Source organism: Leptonychotes weddellii, chromosome 1 (assembly GCF_054177405.1).
Source record: "Leptonychotes weddellii isolate Sample4059 chromosome 1, ASM5417740v2, whole genome shotgun sequence".
In the NCBI taxonomy this organism is placed as follows: domain Eukaryota; kingdom Metazoa; phylum Chordata; class Mammalia; order Carnivora; family Phocidae; genus Leptonychotes; species Leptonychotes weddellii.
This window is the reverse complement of record NC_138369.1, coordinates 13765938-13787246: the sequence shown is the minus strand read 5'-3', so window position 1 is coordinate 13787246 and position 21309 is coordinate 13765938. Positions and strand designations below refer to the sequence as shown.

Below are 21309 nucleotides of genomic sequence, written 5' to 3'. Positions count from 1 at the left end.
AAGCTATCCCAAACATGAGTAGGAGCACCTTTTAAACAACCAAGAGTTGAGCAGCCCTGGTCTATTTCCTGCCCGCCTGGCAAGTCTCTCACCTCTGATTTTCTCTGTGGTGCAAACAGAAGTGACTTCAAGAACAAGCCAGAACTGGTCTCTCTAGCTCTGGCCATTAGCACCATGTCTCCTGTGAAAAGTCCAGGTGAAATTCTGTGTTCTCGGGCGCCTGGGTGGCTCAGTCGTTAAGCGTCTGCCTTCGGCTCAGGTCATGATCCCAGGGTCCTGGGATCGAGTCCCACACTGGGCTCCCTGCTCGGCGGGAAGCCTGCTTCTCCCTCTCCCACTCCCCTTGCTTGTGTTCCTGCTCTCGCTCTCTCTCTCTCTGTCAAATAAATAAATAAAATCTCAAAAAAAAAAAAAAGAAATTCTGTGTTCTCTTCACGAACACTGGAAAATGCACCCTACCTTTCTTATGTTATGCCTCAAGCACCTGCTGATTTTTCACTCATAAACAAATAAATGAGTAATGACTGTCTAGCTTCATTCGTTCATTCACTTATTCAATTCAACAAGTATTCACTGAGCCACACAAGGAACTGTGCTGGGCCTGGGGGTCTACCTCTTCAACCTCATGTCCTTCCACTTTTCTCCCAGGTCACTTGGCTCCTATCACACCAGCTGCCTGATGCTTCCCAAAACACCAAGTATGCTCCTGCCTCAGGGTTCTGTGCTCACTATTCCCTCTACCTATAACACTTTCCCTCAGATATGCTCATGGGTCGTTCCCTCATTTCATTCAGATCTCTACTCAGAGAGGCTGGTTCTGGTCCCTCTAACAAAAATAACACTCTAAGTCTCCTTAACCTGCTTTATTTTTCTTCATGGCACTAATCATCACTGGACATTTTATCTGTATTTGTTTATTGTCTGCCACTCTATCCCCCACCACAACGGAAGCTCACGCTCAGAGGCGTTGCCTATCCTGCTCACAGTCGTGTGCCCAGCACGTGGAACAGTGCTTGGCACATGGAAGGTGCTGACCTATCTGCTGAGTACCCTGGGGAATGACAATGAAATGGGAAGCCATTCAGAGCCGGAGAACTACAGGATCGGACCAGAGCCTGGGGAAAAACAGTCTGGTAGCTGCACGAGGACCATCCCCTAAAGTGTCTGTAAGAATTCTCTCAATACGCTACTTAAGAAATTCTGGGTTAGGGAAAAGATGAAGAGGATCTGAATTAGAACAGTGGTTTACTAAGGGCCTGTTATATAGACATGTCAATGAATAATTCAGTCACAGCCCCTGCTCTCATGGAGTTATGATACTCTAAATAATTATGTCATTGTCATTGTGATTAATGCCACAAAACACACAGAAAAGAGACAGGACGAGCCAAAGCCGATTCCAGAGTTTCAATCCTGACTACATGGATGGTGTGCCATCCATACACAAAGTGAAAAAAAGCAGCCATGGCTTAGGAGGGAAAGAGCCTTCATCTGAGACATAAATTAGCATGAGGATCAACAGGACAAATGAAATGCAGGTCTAGTATTTAGGAGCAAAATAAGCAAAACAAACATAGATTTGAAAGCCATTTGTAATTTATAGAGTATGCCAACAAACCTTTGCTTGGAAGACATGTCAGCAGTGTTTTGCTGGTCCTCAGGATAGCTCTGTCAAGGTTATGGGACACTTAGACTTTACAAATCAGCACAGGAAAAATAAGCTTACGACATGTGTGCATCACTTAAATATGTATCTCTTAGAAATCGATTCCTTTTAAGTGACCATTGGAAGTGTGGCTACAGGGCTGAGCTGATGACATCTGGCTCTCAAGAGCTGAGGCAGCGCACTACAAAAGCGAGAGAACAGGGACAATTACTCCTTAGTATCCCATGTTTTTCATCAGTGGGTTTGGACACAGAACCAGCTTCTGTTTTTAGGGTCTCTGCAATCAGAGCACTATAAGCAATCTCACTTGCCCATCTTGAGATTAGCTCTTTAAAAAATTGTGGTAACATATACATAACATAAATTTACCATTTTACCCATTTTCCAGCATATAGTTCAGTGGCATCAAGTACATTCACACTGTTGCGCAACCATCCCCACCATCTGTCTCCAGAACTTTTTCATCTTCACAAACTAAAACTCTGTCCCCATTAAACACTAACTCTCTATTCCCTCCTCCTCCCAGTCCCTGAGCAACCACCATTCTACTTTCTTTGTGTACTCTGGTTACTTTCTTTAAGTGGACTCATAGAGTGTCTGTCCCTTTATGACTGGCTTATTTCACTCAGCATGAAGTCTTTAAGGTTCATCCACGTTGTAGCAGATGTCAGAATTTCTTTCATTTTTTTTTCAATCAAGTGGGCTCCACACCCAACATGCGGTTCGAACTCATGATCCTGAGATCAAGGCCGGTGCCCCTCTACTGACTGAGCCAGCGAGGCACCCCGAATTTCATGTTTAAGGCTGCATAATATTCCAATGTATGCATTTCAACAAAATGGGAGTACATTTTGTTTATCCAGTCAACTGTCCATAGTTGGTACAGCTTGGGTTACTTCTATCTTTTGGCTATGGTGAGTAATTCTGCTGTGAATAGATAAAATTCCTATTCTTGAGCTCATTTTTTGAAAAGCATTTTTGTATTCTGATCAGGTATGCAGCATACTCTGCCCAGACATACTGGGCCATATGTGAACTCTCTACTTTGCCTGCCAGAAGCCCCAACTCTGGCCCTTACCTTCACGGCCCTGAACACAGCCGGTCAGGTCCACTGGAACACAGGAGCCAACACGGTCTCCTCTGGCCTGCCATTCTGCAAGCAGCTAAGCATCCTCAGCTTCAACTGAGACAGAAAGGGAGCATGGTGTCTTTAGTTAATGCTTTGGAAACAGTCTGCTTCAAGCTCCAGCAGAGCTACAAGACTTCTAAAGACGAGATGCAAAATTTAGCAGTAACTTCTCCTATGTCAGTTATTCACAGTCACCAACCAGGATAGTCCCATGATCACCTGCAGTGAGCTGGAAAAAGACAGTTCTTCACTTCTGGTTCATCTGTACTCTTTAACGAGAGATGCTTCCAACTGCTAGATACTGTGCTGGAACGACAGAAGCGTATGCTGGGGCCATAAAGCAAGTGTGACCTACTTCAAAAGCCTTAAACTTGACAGAGGCCGTATCACTATACAACAGGAGTCCGCCAGCCAGAGCCAACGGGTTTGGCCTACACCTGTTTTTGTGGATCAAGTTTTAATGGGACAAAGCCAGACCGATTCAGGTATGTGTTACGTACGGCTGCTCTGGTGCCACAACATCCGAGCTGAGCAGTTACAACTGAAACTGTACGACCCACAAATCCTACAGTGTTTGCTATCTGGCTCTTTACGGAAAATGCCTGCCAACTCCTGGTTCACACATCTTGGTTCATTCTCTTCTCCCCAGCTGGAAACGAGTGCTGATGTGGTCAGCTGTTCACGTGGAAGAGGCCTTCCTAAACTGTGGGGAAACTGGCTGGCTCTGTACCAAAGAGGCAACAGGAATGCCGACACTCGACAAATCAAAAGTAGGGCAGGAGATGCCAGGCTTGCAATGTAGAAGGGGCTAGGAACACACCTTTAGAAAAACGTGATCTCATTTTCCATCAACCAGCCTCTAAGTTGAACCAGGTGTGGCCAAGGGGCAAACAATGGAGTCTCATGTACAAAACAATAAAGGAACTGCCTGCCGTGAGAAATATCCCCGAATACAGGCTTCTTATATTCACGCAGAAGCCTCAGGGTGAACCCCATGAATGCTGCCTGGGTGGCAACTGATTTTCCAGGATGCCTCCAACTCCCTTTCCCTACCCACACATCAGGCAGCAGCAAGCTCTCTCATCCTCTGATTGGTGTCCGAATGTAACAGCATGACCCACAACATAACTTGAGAAAGAAAGAGCAAAACTGACTTTTCGATGAATATGAATTCATATCCTAAGTGCTCCTGTCAAGGAGCACATTCTTCTTCTCGGTTCTAACTGTTCACTAAAAAGACGCAAGGCTGGAAATGAACACAAACGCCTGGGAAGAGTCAGTAGAAAACACCAGGGAATGAACACTATTCAGAAACACAAGTTTTCCAATGCGGTGCCATTTCAAAATCAAGAGAGTCCAGAATTCAATTGTGCAAAAGACTAGCCAATAAAGTCTGCATCTTTCTTCTCTCCTGAAATAGAGCAATGGTGTTGCATCTGGACATACACATCGCTGTCCTCTATGCTCGAAAATGACACTGCAGATGGCTTGTGTTCCCTGCTCTGCTTCATAACATCAGCAGGGCAGGTGAGTAATCGGACAGAGGATGCAAAAGCATTCCTTCCACCAACAAACAGCTATGCTGGATCCCAGATAATATAGTTTTGTGCCTTGGGCAATCCCTTAATATCTCTAAGCCTCAGGGTTTTTTAATCTTTAAAATGAATGGCTTTGATAGAGGACCTCTATGGCTCCTTTTCACAGGAGTCTCCCAGCTCTATAATTATACCTGTGTAACTCACTACACCACACAGAACATAAAAATGGCATGCACCAGCAAGTCCTTACTTCACTTCCTGATATCCTTTTCCACACACTCTTTCGTCACCAAATCAGTGTGAGAGCAAATGAGGCAAGATTCTAGACTCAAATGTGTGGCTCTTGAAGCCAGTTTCAATGAGGATTGTGTACCCGGATTTAGTGGGTCATAAGGAAATATTCTAATACTGTGCCTTTTACCCATGGAAAAGACATTTCCTTCTGGAGGATAAATTCTCAGATCTGGGTTCAAAATCTTAGCAGGGGCCTTGGGAAAATGCTAGAAGGCCGATGCCAGCAAATCGATGAAGTTCATTAGTGTTTGCATAACAGAGAGAGAGAGAGAGTAGGAAGCTCCTCTGCTAAGCTTTTGGGTCAGTGAATAATATTCAGGTTTGGTGACCCCATTCTTCTCTCACAAATAAAGAAAAAGGAGAATGTGAGGTGAGGGGAGAATAGAAAAATGTTAAAGTGGTGGGTCTAGATCTTATAAATAACAAACTGTGGTGAACACTTATTGAATCTGGGGAGTCTGCCTAACTCGCTGGACCCCGTGAACCTGATAGATGCGGCCTGAGCACTGGGCAACTGGTAGCTCAGAGGAAAGGAGAGGAAACCGGCTGATGAGAAGAGGGGATGAGAACCACAAGGGATGCAAACCTCTCTGCCCAGACCAAGCCTGATGCTATAGGTTGCCAAGAAGTCTTGCACTGCTATCCTCCTAACCTTTAAGATAAAATGATTTGTCATGTAGACGGACCATGGGCTTTTTCTGATAGGAAAAAGATACTCAGCTGGATTCATAACCCATGAACCAGAGACAGGCCTTAGGAATTGCTCTTAAGACTGAACACAAAATTTTGCATGTATGTTAAGTATGTGCATTTTTCTGGGGAGAGGGTTCATTTTCAGTTTTTAAAAAAAGGTTCAAGTCAACATAGACATAGAATGTGATTTTTAAAATCCAGTATTATTACCCTTTCTGTTCTGCCTCTTCTTAATTATCCAACAGGTGCCCAAGGAATTTAAATTTCAAATATTTCCAAAAACAAAATTAAGTAAGGTTTAAGAGTTGGCAGTGAATTTCGAGAATGCGTCATACCTGCTAACGCTAACTTTCACACACTCCCTAAAGCTCGGGAAGACAGAAAAGATGATCTGTTGTTAAGGATGAGTACAACTGACCTGAAATAAATTAATTCACACGGTAGCAGCTGGAATCAGTTCCGTCACTCCCAGTGATAGAAGAGGCCACAGGAGAGCACGAAAGAACATTTGAGCAGGAGAACAGAGACCAGGAGTCCAGTCTCTAGTCCTAGCCCCACCCAGCTCCATCTGTGACTTTGAACGAGTCCCTTCCTCTGGGCTTGGGTTCTCATCTGTAAAATGCAGGTTACTGAAGCAGAGCAGTGGTCTGCAAACTCTTTTAAGACAATGAACATTATGTTTAGATAAAATCACCCAGAATTCATCAGAAGCTAAAACAAATTTAAAATGGCAGGTTGGACATACCCATTTATTTCTCCTCTCTCTAGAAACCCCATCGTTATTATTCATAAAAATGTCATTATTCATAAATATCTGCTGCGACTGAGCATTTACTACATGATTGTTTTAAGTGCATTAACTAATGGAATCCCTAACATTCTTATTAGGGAGGTGATGATGCCCATCTTACAGATGAAGGAACTGAGTCCCCAGTGTTTAAGGAACTCTTAAGCATTTAACCAAACTCCAAGTTTCCACAGCTAATAAGTGGCAGAACCAGGATTCCAACCCAGGCAGTCTGGCTTGAGTCTATGCTATACCACCTCTCAGACTGACAATTAAGGAACAGCAAAGCTCCCAAGGAAAAAGAAGCAGAAACAAAGAGAGCAGATCAAAAATATCACCAAACTTTGGAAGATGAGTAGTGACGGACTTCGATGGAGAACACTGAGTGCTGCACATGACAAGCCACTTCAGAGGCCCTTCCAAACCTCAACTGTTGGAGACTCAGGTTTCCTCTGAAGGTGTGAGCGTAAGGGAGGCTGAAGTCAGGCAGTACTGGTCAGTACCCCAGCAGAAGACTGGAGGTTTATCATCTGGACAGGATGAACTAGAGACTCTAGACTTGGGCAACCAGGGAACCAACCACTGAAGACAAGGAAGTGGCACCATTCAGGGGATTAAATGAAAGTCTGCATACAGAAGCAAGAGCCCCCAGTCCCCTCCCATCATAAGGTTCCTAGAATGATAACAACCAATCTTATTCCACTCAGGCAGAAGCCTGAATGAAGGTCCATGGACTCTGAATATACCGCATTGAAAAGGGCAGGTCCATCACCCTACAGTTTTGGCTCTCAGAATGTGGCCCCAGGCCAGGAGTAGCATTACTGGGGAATTTGTCAGAAATGTAAATTCTCAGGCCCATGCCAGACGTACTGAATAAAAAATTCTGGAGTGAGGTCCATCAACCAGTGTGTGAACAGGCCACCAGGTGATTCTAATACTTGGTAAAGATTGAGAAGCACTGCCCTAGCCCACTAGTCAATAAATCCATCCCACACCAAAGAGCTTCCAACTGACTTTTCAGTACCTATTTATTTGGAAGACAGTCCGGAAACATCAGAAGTTTCAGGAAAGACTCTATCCTGAGAGAAAGAGAGAGAGAGAGACCAAAACAGATTTCACAGAGCAGCTCTAGTGAAGGGGGGTGAAATGAAGGACAGCCTGGTTTGTTTGGCCTCTCCCTGGCCCCCACCATCACACTGCCGTGAGCTACTCCTCAGGCTGTACAGAAGAGTTAGAAAACCAATGAAGCAAACGCTCTCTAGGTCCTGTCCAGCTCTACCTGTCCCTTTATACCAGTCCTTATGTCCCAGATGCTTAAAACACAGCAATTTAGACAGACACTCTCAGTTGGAACTACCTCTGATAATTTTCTTGTCCCTTTGAATGAACAAAAAGCAGTGTAATGGAAAAAAAAATCATACAAGCATTGTTATGCTAAAGGGTTGTTATATTCTGTATTTGCATTAAATGCATAGGCAAAACACACTGCTTCAATCTATGTAGGAAATATCTGTAACCATCCCCCTCTATCATACCCTTTTTGCTTCTCTGTCTCACAAGCTTTCCCTGGCTCACCCTTACAGCCTAAATCTTAACCCCCAAATTCTCCCCTATTACTGCTTTTCACCAGTCTCTACTCACTCCAAGTGTTACTGCCACAACCAGATCATTCTTCTGCTTACAAACCTCTAGCAGCCGCGACATCTTCTACCATGTTATCACCATGGACAAAAATCTCTCATTTATATCTACTTCCTCTGCCTCCTTTAGTCCAGCTCATTTTTCTCAAACCCCTTGGTTCCCCGCTGAAGACCCTTTTCCTCTCAGGCCACCTCACTCCTCTCCTAGAAAACCAACCTCCTTCGGAGGATGAAAAACTTAAGCCGGGCATCATGCAAAGAATACTACAAATTTTCTCACTGAATCCTCACACTAATACTGAGAATTAGAAATCATCCCCGTTTTTAAATTTGGAAACCTGAAGCTTAGAGAGATTAAGAAACTTGCCCAAGGTTATCACTAGGATTTTAATCCAAATCCTTCCATCTCCACACACTTAAGCATTCTACTCTCCTGTCTCCAGAGGTCTGACTCAAATATGGGAAGAAGAAAAGTTTCCCTAATTCTGTAGAAAACAAGCAGGGCGAAAAGATCTCTGCATGTGTATATATATTTCATGTGGTCCTCCACAGATGCTGAGAGCCTTCCAGCCAAAGCCCAACAGGGAACACAATTCACAGCAGCACCTTCCCACGTGGAGGGCTCCAGAGGGCTCAGGATTTAGGCCAAGGAGCAGCACAGTATGCCTCTCCAGCAGGAACGGATGCAATGCACGGGAGGAAGCCTGGCTCTTGGGCCCAGGATGCCAGTAGGGAACAGGTGGTTAAGGAATCCCTCTCCTCCCCACGAAGACCCAATCCATCCTCCGAGACCTTTGTGGAGGTGGTGGTGGTGCACCTTCCAGTGGGGGGCAGAGTAAATGCCCACCTCAAAAGATATCCAGATCCGATTTTAAAAGCTCTTAAGAAACAAGGTAGTAATCTAACAATCAAGGGCAAGCAATGACTCCTAAGAAGAAGCCTGCGCCTTACGACGGCACAGCTAACTTCGAGGGGCACAAAGAAATGTCTACGGTGACAAGAGAGGGTGCTTCACTGGTGCCCATCAGAATGTAGAGGCGGCCACCGCCCCCTCCTCTCCAGAGGGGTTGCAAGTCCATTTTCTCCCGTCTGTGTGACAGAAAAGGGAGGCGGGCACCCCAATGTCTCCCACCCCGAGGGCCTCAGCCGCGCTCCTCTCAGCCTGTCCTTCTAAGGGCTGAGAAGCTGTCCCTGTCCGTCTCCCCACTCAGCCCCAACTCCCCTCTCCCACTCCACAACTCTCTCTCCCCTACTCGGTCTCCCTCCAACCCCCTTGCCCCGCCGCTCTGCCCGCTAGACCTCTCTTCCCCTACCCCCCGCCCCTCTTTCCTCCCCACTCGGTTCCTTATCCCTCAGTCCCACGCTGCCCAGCCCTCGGTACCTTGAGCGTCACGTCGCACAGCTTGCCTTGCCGCCGGATCTCCTCCATGACGCCGTAGCCGCGACTAGGCAACTCGGACACGGAGAAGTGCACCAGGTCCTCCAGCTCCTCCGCGCCGTCCTCCACCATCTTCCCCGGCCACCGCGACTGCGCAGGCCTGGCCGGCCGGCTCGATATTAAACAGGGCGGGGCGAGGGCCCGCGCGGTCCGCCGCCCGGAGCGCGGGGCTGGAAGCAGACGGGCCTGCGCGGCTGCCGTAGTCTCAGGCTGCTCTGCGCCGGAAGCCCCGCTGCCCCGTTTCCTGGTGCGAGCCTAGCCTTCGTTCCTTCGCCGTCCCGACCGTGCTTTCGCGCGTGCAGCTGCCGCAGTCTTTCTAGATTAACCGGCCCCATCTCCCGTCTTCCCGATTCGGCCCTGGCCTTAATCGTTTCTCGACCCAGGCCGCGGACTTCATTTCCGCCACTACCCCGATACTTCCGGGATCTGCGGAAACGGCCCGTTGCCATGGCGGCTATGTACACAGTTCTGCAGCGGCGAGTGCGGGCTTGCAGTCGCTGCACAGGCAGCGGAAGGCGGCGGGAGGGCCACTGCCTCCGGGGCGGTGAACAGGGGCCACGCTTCGCCCGGGTGAGGAGAAGCAAGGCTCGAGAGGGGCGGGCAGCGACTAGGATCCGAACACCGCTCCACCCGGGAGTCCCCCGGCTTAGCTCGCTGATCTGTGAAACCCGAGCCGAGGAGAGGGCGCGGCATCGTGGGGACCCTTTCCGGCTGGCTGCGACTTAGGGTCTTCGAATCTAACGTTCCCTGGCCGCACGAGGGCTCTGCGTCGCTGCCTAGGTTGAGAGGGCCCGAAGTGGGGAACCAGAGGTCTGGACAGTTTTCGAACTGGAGGGGGCTTCAGGATCGCCAGGTCGACCCGCTCGCTTTACAGATGAGGAAACCGCTCCAGAGAGGGACAGGAATGGTCCCAAGGCCAACTGCCTCCCACAATCCACAAAGGGGTCCGGTATGTTGGGTGAGGAAAAGGGAGAAAGCCAGTTCTGCCTGGAATCGAGGCCTCGTGCGTTTGGACCCTGTTGTTTTGGGGTTCATATGCTGCCGCCGCTCTGATAACTATGAGGGTTCCGTATGAGAACGCTTGGTCTGGGCAGGAGCGCTGGAAGCTAGGGACTCGTCCCAGCAGACGCTCCCTCTCCTTTTATCCAGCCTTCAGGGGTGCTTGATAGCAGTTCTTTTCATTTCCACCCTTAAAATAAATAAGGAAACCACGTGCCTTTCAGAGAGGTCTCCTGGTGACCACTCAGAGGTTCACTTATTTACACCAGAACTATCTAAGGGTGGTGCCCATGAGAAAGGAGCATTCCCCACATAGTAGTGACGCGGGAAAAAACACTGCTAAAAAAGAGGGCATGATGAGGGGCTGAATATGGCTTCTTGCAACTGGTGCCTGGAAACTAGGTGTCCTCCTGGAAGGGCTGTGGGCTGAGGGATTGGAGGTGGTGTGGGAGGGGAGTGACATATGCCCCTTGGGACTCTCTCAGTAGTGACGGAAGATGGACCCACATGTGGAGATTCAGCTGTCCTCTGACTTCCAGCCATGACCATCACTACCAACCACCATTTCTTGAGTTCCTGCTCTGTGCTGGGCACTGTTCTGGACACTGAGGGGGGATTCAAAAGAGATAAAGCACAGTTCAATCCCTCAAGCAACTTGTAATTTAATTTGGGAGCAGAAACCCACTCAAATGATGCAGCGTAAGAATGGTAACAAGCATTATTTCAGTAAGTGCAAGATGGCATGGGGTCTCTCTAAATATCTGGGTGTTGAGTGCCTGCTGAATAGTGCCTTACAGGAGGAGTTAAGAGAGAAGGCTTGCGGGGGGCCTGCCTGGCTCAGTCCTTAGAGCATGCGACTCGATCTCGGGGTTGGGAGTTCAAGCCCCATGTTGGGTGTAGAGATTACTTAAAAAAATAAAATCTTAAATAAAAAAAAAAATAGAGAAGGCTTGCCTTAGGTGGGTATAGGTCCTGGCATACTTGGAGCCATGGATGTGAGTATGGGGCGGGCCTTGGGAAGATCGGGGGACTGCAGGCGCATGTGCATGTTGGCAAGTTGCAGGCCCCAGTCTGAGGGGAGGGCATGCTTGGGCTTTCCTATGCTGTTCTTGTGCTGGGTGGGTGGGGCTTCCAGGAGGGAGGCCTGAGCACCTGCCACCTGGCTGGTTCCATTCAGAGGGCACCCAGGGCAGGAGGCTGGGCCCTCAGACTGGTGTGAGCAATGGTTCCCAGAGCTTTAGAGGTTGAGGGTAAGTTTGCTTGTGTCAAAACACACCTTCCTCCACTCTCCACTCCCCAATAGCCTAGATCAAAGTGAACGTGAAGTTGAGATTTTTCTCTTCAGTTTCCTCAATTTGGGATCCATGTTAGAGCCATCTGTGGCTTTGTATCTCTCGAGCTCAATTTTGCAGACAAAAATTTTAGGACCGAAATTGGATAAGCCATTACCCCTGATCACCTTTCAGATACATTTTCTAAAAATTAAAAGGTCTGAATTGTCCCCTAGGGGTTGGGAAAAGACTTCCATGAAATAATTACTTGAGGAATGTAGCAAGTGGACACAGGTCTACAGTAGGCAAATATGAGAGTGACATGTTTGCTTATTTGATTTGACATCTGAAGGCCTTGTAACGGGTTAGAGTTCCATTTGTCGACATCATTGAAATTGTAAACGAAGGGCAGGGCCTATCTATTTATTTTGCTTCTGTAGCAATACTTAATGCCATTGATGACAGTTAATATAATTGTAATAGGAAATCATTGCAAGTTGTATTTAGAAATGTAGAGGGACATTAATATTTTCAAAATCTGTAATCTTTTTTATCAGGTAACATTCAATGAACCTTAGATAATACATGTAAAAGGTTAATATTCTTTATTTAATGTGCTTTTTTAAAAAAGTGAAATAATTAGGGGCACCTGGGTGATTCGGTTGGGCGTCTGCCTTCGGTTCAGGTCAGGATCTTGGGGTCCTGGGATCAAGCCCCACATCAGGCTCTCTGCTGGGTGGGGAGTCTGCTTCTCCCTCCCACTCTCCCTCAGTGCTCTCTCTCAAATAAATAAATGAAAGTCTTTAAAAAAAAAGTGAAATAATTAGGGGCGCCTGGGTGGCTCAGTCGTTAAGCGTCTGCCTTCAGCTCGTGTAATTCAGAGAAGAAATCCCTGTCATGCATGACTTTTTCTTTAAAGGTCTTAACAATTAGTTTTTAAAAAATATTAAGCCTCGTATCAGCTTATTTGTTAGAGTTCTTCGCAATAGCTCAAGCAAGCTATTTTTTCCTTAACCACCATGCTGTTGCTATTTGCCAATTTGAATATGAAATTGAATCAGTTCCCTATGTGTCTTCATGTTTCCCTAACTCCTCATAAATTGAACAAATTCCTTTGCTGGTTGTTTTTTTGTGGTTTGTTTGTTTGTTTGTTTGTTTGTTTTGTTTTTCAGAAATACCCAGGGGATTTCTTTGGCTTCAACTCCTCTTTCCTCCCCCATGAAGGTACAGGTTATTTTAGTGGCAAATGCCTCGTTTCTTATTGAAATGGTTTAACCCTGAGAGGGAGGTGAGAAGAGAAGCATACCATGCAGCACACATCCAGACCCTTGGGCCTTGTCTCTATTCCAAGTGTGTTTTGTACATTTGGAGCATGAACTCTATAAATGAGTTTTTAACATTCTTTATATGCATAGTTCCATATAAGTGAAATTATCGAAATGTGAGAGCCCAGTGTTAGGAGTACACGACCATAGCCTACTTGTTGATATTGTTCCCATTATTTGAAAAAGAAGGAAAGAAAAAATATTAGATCAATATTAGGAAAACTTATATGTAAAGTTAGAAATGTTTCCTCTTTGAACAACTTAAAATTGTATCATGTTAATTTCCCTAATAGTTTCGAACAATGAAGTTTAATATATTTTCATAGACTTTCATCTTGTTTTCTAGTATTACTTAACTAGGTTTAATGTAATTGATGATGATTAGAGATTGATTTTTCCTTAGCTTTTCTTAGAGCTCTTGACATTTTTTCTCAATATTTAATCCTTTGTCATCAGTATATAAGAGGCACCTGAAGAGCTAAGTTTTAAGTTCCCATCAAAGCAATAAAAATAGCACAATCGGGCACCTGGGTGGCTCAGTTGGTTAAGCGACTGCCTTCGGCTTGGGTCATGATCCTGGAGTCCCGGGATCGAGTTCCGCATCGGACTCCCTGCTCGGCGGGGAGTCTGCTTCTCCCTCTCCCACTCCCCGTTTGTGTTCCCTCTCTCGCTGTGTCTTTCTCTGTCAAATAAATAAATAAAATCTTAAAAAAAAAAAAATAGCACAATCATTCCTTCTGCTTAAAAACCCTCTTTGCTTCTCTATGTCAATGCTGGAACCCAAATTTTCTGTCTAATTAGTATTAAATATTTTTACATAGTCATTCTCAGGAGAGGGCCTCGTGTGATTTCGCCAATGAGACTGATTTCCAATGAAATAGGAGATTTATTAGTTATCATTTGGTTGTGTAATTCAATTTTTAAAAAAAAATTTAAAGATTTTATTTATTTGGGAGAGAGAGAGAGCATGCGAGTGGGGGGAGGAGCAGAGGGAGAGGGAAAGAATTCCAAACAAACTCCTCGCCGAGGGTGGAGCCAGTTGTGGGGCTCGATCTCACAACCCTGAGATCATGACCTGAGCTGAAACCAAGAGTTGGACCCTTAACCAACTGAGCCACCCAGGTGCCCTTGATTTTTTTTTTTTATAAAATACTTCAGTTAGGATCTAAGAGATTAATTAACTCTCCCCTCAATGCAACAGTCCCTTTGGTAGCATCTCTGCTAGCTAGCATCTTGAATTTGCTTGAGTTTGTTTGTTGGTGATGGTGGTGTTTTTTTTTTTTTAGCTACCCCAAACGTTTATTTTAACATTTCGTTACACATGGTAATTATTCATGATAGTATATATAAGGAAATACAAACTTAAGTGTGTCTACCTGAAAGAAAATATAGTTAGGTTTGAGAGAGGAAGAGGAGGTCGAGGACTGTCTACTTTTTCTCTCAGTGGACTGCCAGAGAAGAAAGAACATTTGATTATGGGCTAGATTAAATATACTTCTAGGGAATCATTTTTCTGGTCTGTCAAATGGAGGTAGAGGAGGAGGTGCTGCATCTGAAGTAATGTATGTTAGTGAAGAAAAGAAAATTAGTTTCAATGCATTTCCTAAGTATTTTAGAGGGAAATATAATGAATGAGGCAAAGCATAAGTGGACTCCGTTACAGAACATTTTTAGGAAACATATCTAAGATTAGGCCCCTCAAGGGAGCATTCTTTTTGCCTTGTATCTGTCTCTTAGGGGGCCATTGGTGGAAAACGATGAGTCAGCCCCTGGACTTGTTGAGCTGTGTCCTGTGGGTAAAGCCCTGACATGCTAGGGGGTAAAAAGGAAGACTGGCTCTCAGTGGAATAGGAAAACACAGACTCTGTGTCACGCTGTTCTGATCTTCATGAATGACACCTCCCCACTAATTGTCATCTGATGACGACTACTGAAAGCTGCACTATTTTCTTCTTTTTAGCTAGAATGGGCACTAGAAAAAAAGTTCATGCATTTGTCCGCGTCAAACCCACCGATGATTTTGCTCACGAAATGATCAAATACGGAGATGACAATAAAGTAAGTGCAACGTGCTTGCCCTCACCGGCCCGGTCCTCTCTGTCCCCACTCGCTACAGCGTGACCCTGTTTCTAAATAGCCTTTAAGGACCAAAATAGAATTGACGAAAGTTCAGATGGACTCCAGAGTCCAACAAGTCCAAACCCCTCCCCCTGAATCGCTTTCGATGAGGAAACTCTCGAAACTCCCATATTTAATTTTTGGTTAATACATTTAACCTTCATCCTCGTATCGGATATAGAAAAGCTGACGTTTGTCCACACTCATAAAACTTTCTGGTGATCAGATCTGTTACATAATCTCCCCAGGGGTCCAGGTAGAATGTCTTAAGTTGATAACTGTTAAACTTACCAAGCCAATGGGAAAAACTCTTATCGAGAGAACTGGAAAGGTTTATCCATCCCCATGCCTTTACCACTGTCCTCACAGTCTTTCTGAAGCCCATGACAGGCTTGGGACAGGTTGAGAGAGTCCTGTGTTTTCATTCAGCAAACAACTGTGAATCCACTGTGGGCAGCACTGAGACGTTCTTTAAGGGAAGAATTCAAGAGCAAACTCCCCAAGCTTTGCAAGTCTTGGCAGTCAGAAAAAAGCTCACACTGGGCATGGTTTCAACGAACATAGAAGCGCAGTGCGTTTAATGTGTGAATGCACCAAGCCTCTCTTGATCTTACTTCTTCTGCATGTGGCTGTGTCTTGGTTCCTGGATTAGGGCAGCCAGGATAAAATTCCAGTAAGAGGCTCTTTACATCAGAAGTCCCCATAATGAAGATTGGAATCTACCATTGACCTAATGCAACGGGTTCCTAACCCAGCTGCTGCCATAGTGTTTTGCTGTGGAGGGATCTAAAAATCTAACTTTTTTTTTTAGAAATCTGTGCATCTAAAAATATGCTGATTACAAGTGGGTAGGTACCCTTGATTTGCTGTAATACCAGTGAGGAACTATGAGAAGTCAAGAAGAGCCTTCTCTGTGGCTCTTCATCATTACTCAGAATGGCCCATAGCATGTAAGAGATGTGGCTCAAGCCCAGGCCTCTGTCACGAAGCCCACTGTTCTCTCTCTCTGGCCTAATCCAAGGCCTTCCTGTGCTTAGTGAATGTGTCTAAAGCTTGTTTAATAGAAACATGATAAATGTGCTTGACCCCATATCATAGATGGGGGAACCAAGACAAACAGCACCCTGTAACCTAGGGTGACAAGTCCTGAAACTAGTAAGTGCTCCAGTCTCCTGATCCTTCCACCTGAAGGGTTGTGTGGCCTCCCTGCAGGAGCTTCCTTCTCCCATCCCAAAGAATTCATTGGAATATTGGCCCATTGGTGGGAGTCCCTGTTTTTCCTAAAGTTCACTTCCTCTATTTTCTCCAGGTCAGGCCTCAGCTAGCAGTGAGTTTTTCATACCAGTTTCCTAACCACTAACTCTCTCTCTTCCTAGAGCATTGATATTCACTTAAAAAAAGATCTTCAGAGAGGAGTTGTCAATAACAAGCAGACAGACTGGTCTTTCAAGCTGGATGGAGTTCTCCACAATGCCTCCCAGGACTTAGTTTATGAGACAGTTGCAAAGGATGTGGTTGCTCAAGCCCTCGATGGATACAATGGTAATTTAGTTAATTGTCAGTTGTTTTACCTAAGAACCCACAGAACACTTCCTGGAGGAAGAGTTGCAATTTATGGTGAATGAAAGAAAAGATAACCTCTCCTGCTAACTTCTGTTTGCTAATTTGTCTATCTCCATATTCTTATGGTGGAAAACCGATTATTTGCTTGGTGATATTGTGGGCATGACTTGATCCAAAGTTCTGGGATCCTACCTTCATAGGAAGATTCAATGGCTGTGGCTCTAGGTCCTGGGGATGAACTATTATCCTGTTTCACATCTCTCAGATACTAGCTTGGAAGATAATGTCCTTATGAATTTGACTGAGTCCAAATACTTTTGTCTTGGCCACCTGCTAGGAGCTACTTCCGTTCATTCTACCAGCAAAATCATTCTACCCTTCCTATTGTAGTATAGGGTTATTTACGTATAGCTTGAAAAAAGGGAGTGGAGTTTGATTGTCTTAACAAATTAAAAGCAGCTTTACTGGGAAAGTTTTACAAACTAGTTCAGTCTAAGATTGCTTGAAAATCTTAAGATTTAAAAATCTGTAGAGAGAATCTATCACCGTTTTTGTAAACTTCGCCCATGTGACTAGAATGCTCCCTGTCTGCAAGTTTTAGGTCTTCTGTTTAAAAGTCTGTTTAGTATTGACACCCACACATTGTAATGTATCCTGCTTGTGATACATAGGCGTGGTCCTCATTGACCCTGAGGGGATGTGGCCTTGAAGAGGTAGAAGACAAGGAACTAAGAAGGCCTGGGAGGTTAAGAGTCTTGGGCCCTGGGTGCTGTGGAATCACAAATGGGCCCTGAGGGCCAGCCGCCGTGACTCCTTCCTGCACACTTGTGTTAGTAGATACTGTTTCTGACCTCGGCTCACATGCTGAGTTAGAGCCCCGTGTGTAAAACCTACCAATCCCAGGAACTAGAGCATTGGTGTGGCGTTGCCCTGAAGCAGCGTTTGGGATGGGTATGGCTCAGGCTGGCCCAGCCAGGAGGAAGGGCAGATGCGATCCGGAGCTCAAGAGCCTGGTGGTGATGGTAAACCTCATAGACGTGACAGGTGCAAACGAAGTCGTCCTGGAGAGGGCAGTGGGACTAGATCAGGACCTGTCATGGCGGTGTTTCTGAAAGTGGCATGGGACCAACTAGCAGCCCTGTTTGATCCTGTGGGAACTTGCAGTCTACAGAGAATTCTCACCATTAACAGGAAATGCCCTTTCCACGCCCATTTCTTCCTGGGGATTTTGAGAGCTCTTCTTGCCTCCTGCCTGGCCAGTTCCAGGGAGGCCTACGCCTGAGACTCTGGCAGTTCATGGCTTTGCTAAAGGACTGTTCAGCCAGTGGTGCTGGATTCTGAATGTCTTAATTTTTCATTTCAGGGGCACCTGGGTGGCTCATTCGGTTAAGCATCTGCCTTCAGCTCAGGTCATGATCCCAGGGTCCTGGGATGGGCTCCTTGCTCAGCAGGGAGTCTGCTTCTCCCTCTGCCCCTCCCCCCTGCTTGTGTTCCTGCTCTCTCTCTGACAAATAAAATAAAATCTTTAAAAAAAGAAGGGCTGGAGTTCAGTGTTCCTGTCTCCCTCCTTCACCTGTCTTCACCTGTCTAGGAAAATTCCTAGTTTCTCTGTTCCCTGATATTCCCTGCTCTGCTCAGAAGCCCGAGGGTGAGATCTTCTCTTGGCACAGGGATCAATAGAGCACTACATGGGCCAGATTTAGAGCAGAGGTCTGTGTTTAGACCATTTATGTCCCTGTTTCCCTGCCTGCCCATTCCCACCACCCCCCCCCCCGGCCCCGTGGCAGGAATTCCTCATGTCCACGGCTGCTCCTGATGGCCACCTCCACACCAGGATCCAGATTGGCACCAGGCATGCTGGGGGATAAGAGAGCTATCCTCGGAGCTCTTTTCCTGGACATCACCAAGACGTGTTTCCAAATATTTGCAGGTACCATCATGTGTTACGGGCAGACAGGAGCCGGCAAGACATACACCATGACAGGGGCAACTGAGAATTACAAGCACCGGGGGATCCTTCCTCGTGCCCTACAGCAGGTAGAGAGTGGGCCCACAGGCGGGGTGTCTCATGGGTCCCCCCCCTTACCACAGCTGCTGCTGACCCCAGGCCTGCTACCGGACACAGGATATATGTTGAGGGGGTGGGGGTGCAGAGGCCTCAGGAAACCGGGAGTTCGGGTTTCAGAGTCTGACCCAAGCCCGTGCAGAGCCAGTTTCATTTGTGAGGACGTGCCAACTGGCTTCTTGCTGCTGTGCTGGTCTGTGATCCTGTAATTGAGGATTTGGAGGTCCTAATCATTATGTTCCTTCCTTGCTTTAATGAGGGGGATATGGACTCTCAGAGAGCTTCCTCACTGGCCTGCTCTGGCTTCTTCCACCACCACAGCCCCAGAAAGAGCAAAGGGAAAAAGCAGGCACAACATGAGTGTTCAGGACTGAGTCAGCCCTGGGCGGGTCTGGAACTCTGACTGAAGATAGGACAGAGGGGCCTTCCTCGGAGTTCTGTGAGGACCCTCTGTTGGGAGGTAGGAGATAAAGGGCTTTACCCCAAAAGCATCTTGAGGTTTTATAGCCCTGTCCTATAAGGAATGGAGAGGACCCTCTAGTGTATAAACCACCCATGCTCTAACTGGTGAAGCAATCTCCTTCACGCCCCACTGTCAAAGCTTCAGGATCTCAGCATCTTCGACTTCGGTAGTGGAGTCCAGCACTGCCCAGTAGAAATAAAATGGAAGCCACACATGCAATTTTGAGTTTTCTAGTAACCACAGGTTGAAAAGTAAAACAGGCGAAGTTGATTTTAATGATATATTTTATGTCAGTATATGCAAAATGTAATGTCCACATGTAGTCAGTATGAAAATTCTTGAGATATTTTACATTATTTTTCTCACACCAAGTCTTTGCAGTGTGTATTTTACACTTACGGGCCATTTCAAAATTTAGACACTAACTACTCATCAGGAATACTTGATCTGTATTGAGATTTCATAAAATTTACGGTTGAAAAAGTAGATTTATAAACCCAAGTTGTTCCAAACATACTGAAAAGTTTACCAGTAACTGAACTTAGGACTGCTTTGAAATTTAAATTCAAATTAATTACAATTAAAAAAATTTTTTTAAATTCTGCCCCTCATATTTGCGTCAGCCACGTTTCAAGTGCTCAGCAGCCTCCTTTGGCTAGTGTCCCCCATGTTGGACAGCACCCACCTAGACTGTTAGAGCAGGGTGGGGACCTCAGGGATCATCCAGCCCAATCCCCACAGCCCATTTGACAATTAAGAAAGTTAAGGTCAAGAGAGGGGAAAAGACCAGTCCAAAGTCACCTGCCCTTAAGTACCAGGGAGGGTATTAGGAGCTGGGAAGGCTGAGTTTGGGCTTGGCTTCTCTCTGTAACTGAGTGATCATAGACAAATACTTCTCATTGCATGGAGCTTTCCACAGGTGGGCATTACCCCTGCCTTGCTTCAATCACAGGGGAGTTGTGAGAATGGAATTAAATAATTGATGTGAAAGAGGCATCTATATCGTGAGACCCCATAAAATAAGGGATCTTCACTCCAGAGTCTTTTCCATTCATCATGTCATGGGGCTGTTCAATCTGTTAAGTCAGGCCTCAAAAAACTACATGGTAATAATTATCACTCAATGGACTAATAATAGTGATTGTTGATGATGATGACCATCATGCCAGCTAGACTGTAAATTCTTTTAGGACAAATATTTTTTTTTAAAGATTTTATTTATTCATTTGAGACACAGAGATACAGAGAGAGAGAGAGCATGAGCAGGGGGAGAAGCAGAGGGAGAGGGAGAAGCAGGCTCCCCGCTGAGCCAGGAGCCCGATGTGGGGCTTGATCCCAGGACTCTGGGATCATGGCCTGAGCTGAAGGCAGACGCTTAACCATCTGAGCCACCCAGGCGCCCCAGGACAAATATTTTTTTATTGTACTTCTTGATATTCCCTGCTGAGGTCAGAACCCTCCTAACACTGGCTGGTCATTGGAGTTTTCTCTTCGTGACTACGTCCAATCCCTCATCTAGGTTTTTAGGATGATCGAAGAACGCCCCACACATGCCATCGCTGTGCGTGTTTCCTACCTGGAAATCTACAACGAGAGTCTCTTTGATCTCCTGTCCACTCTGCCCTATGTCGGACCATCAGTCACACCATTGACCATTGTGGAAAACCCTCAAGGGGTCTTCGTTAAGGGCTTGTCAGTCCACCTTACAGGTCAGGAGGAGGATGCCTTCAGTCTCCTTTTTGAGGTGAGATGACCAAGCCTAAGGGACCTTTCCTTCCTTCCTTCTCTCCTTCTACCCTACCTCCCTCCTTCCTTCCTTCCCTTCCTTTCTTCCCTTTTTTCTTTTCCTCCCTCCCTCCTTAGTTTTTTTTACTTACTTTGATAATCAGAATGAATATTTATATATGCTCATTAGCAAGTTCAGATAGTAAAGAAAAAATACAGGAACAAAAAAAGAATTCACTCGTCTGTTTCCTACATACAGCAACAGTAATGTATGTTTTGGCTAATTTCCAGTCTTTTTTTCCCATGCAATTTTTTCTTAACATAGTTGAAATTGTCCTTTTTTTTCCCAGTGAACATGAAATCATGGGCATTTGTAGTATAGAAAAAAATAAGGATTGGGCGCCTGGGTGGCTCAGTTGGTTAAGCGACTGCCTTCGGCTCAGGTCATGATCCTGGAGTCCCGGGATCGAGTCCCGCATCGGGCTCCCTGCTCGGCAGGGAGTCTGCTTCTCCCTCTGACCCTCCCCCGTCTCATGTGCTCTCTCTCTCTCATTCTCTCTCTCAAATAAATAAATAAAATCTTTAAAAAAAAAAA

General features: G+C 45.9%; 2 protein-coding genes across 19 annotated transcripts in view; one reads left to right on the top strand and one right to left on the bottom strand.

Annotated features, from left to right (window-relative positions):
* KLHL18 (kelch like family member 18) overlaps positions 1–9329 on the bottom strand; it is a 29065-nt gene extending 19736 nt beyond the window's left edge. The window contains exon 1 of the mRNA XM_081805571.1: positions 9129–9329. Coding sequence (XP_081661697.1) covers positions 9129–9257 — 129 coding nt within the window. The 5' untranslated portion in view covers positions 9258–9329. The remainder of the gene's footprint in view (positions 1–9128) is intronic.
* Positions 9330–9446: 117 nt separating this feature from the next.
* The window catches only part of KIF9 (kinesin family member 9), a 54419-nt gene continuing 42556 nt past the window's right edge, over positions 9447–21309 (top strand). For 7 of the 18 annotated variants that reach the window (XM_081801099.1, XM_081801092.1, XM_081801109.1 and 4 more), the window contains exons 1-6: positions 9451–10134; positions 10670–12679; positions 14741–14838; positions 16275–16440; positions 18392–18498; positions 20509–20733. In XM_081801099.1, coding sequence (XP_081657225.1) covers positions 12475–12679; positions 14741–14838; positions 16275–16440; positions 18392–18498; positions 20509–20733 — 801 coding nt within the window. In that variant the 5' untranslated portion in view covers positions 9451–10134; positions 10670–12474. Of the gene's footprint in view, positions 10135–10669; positions 12680–14740; positions 14839–16274; positions 16441–17824; positions 18176–18391; positions 18499–20508; positions 20734–21309 lie in introns of those variants that run through there. The other 11 variants (XR_014139579.1, XM_081801185.1, XM_081801191.1 and 8 more) reach the window with 9 other exon arrangements.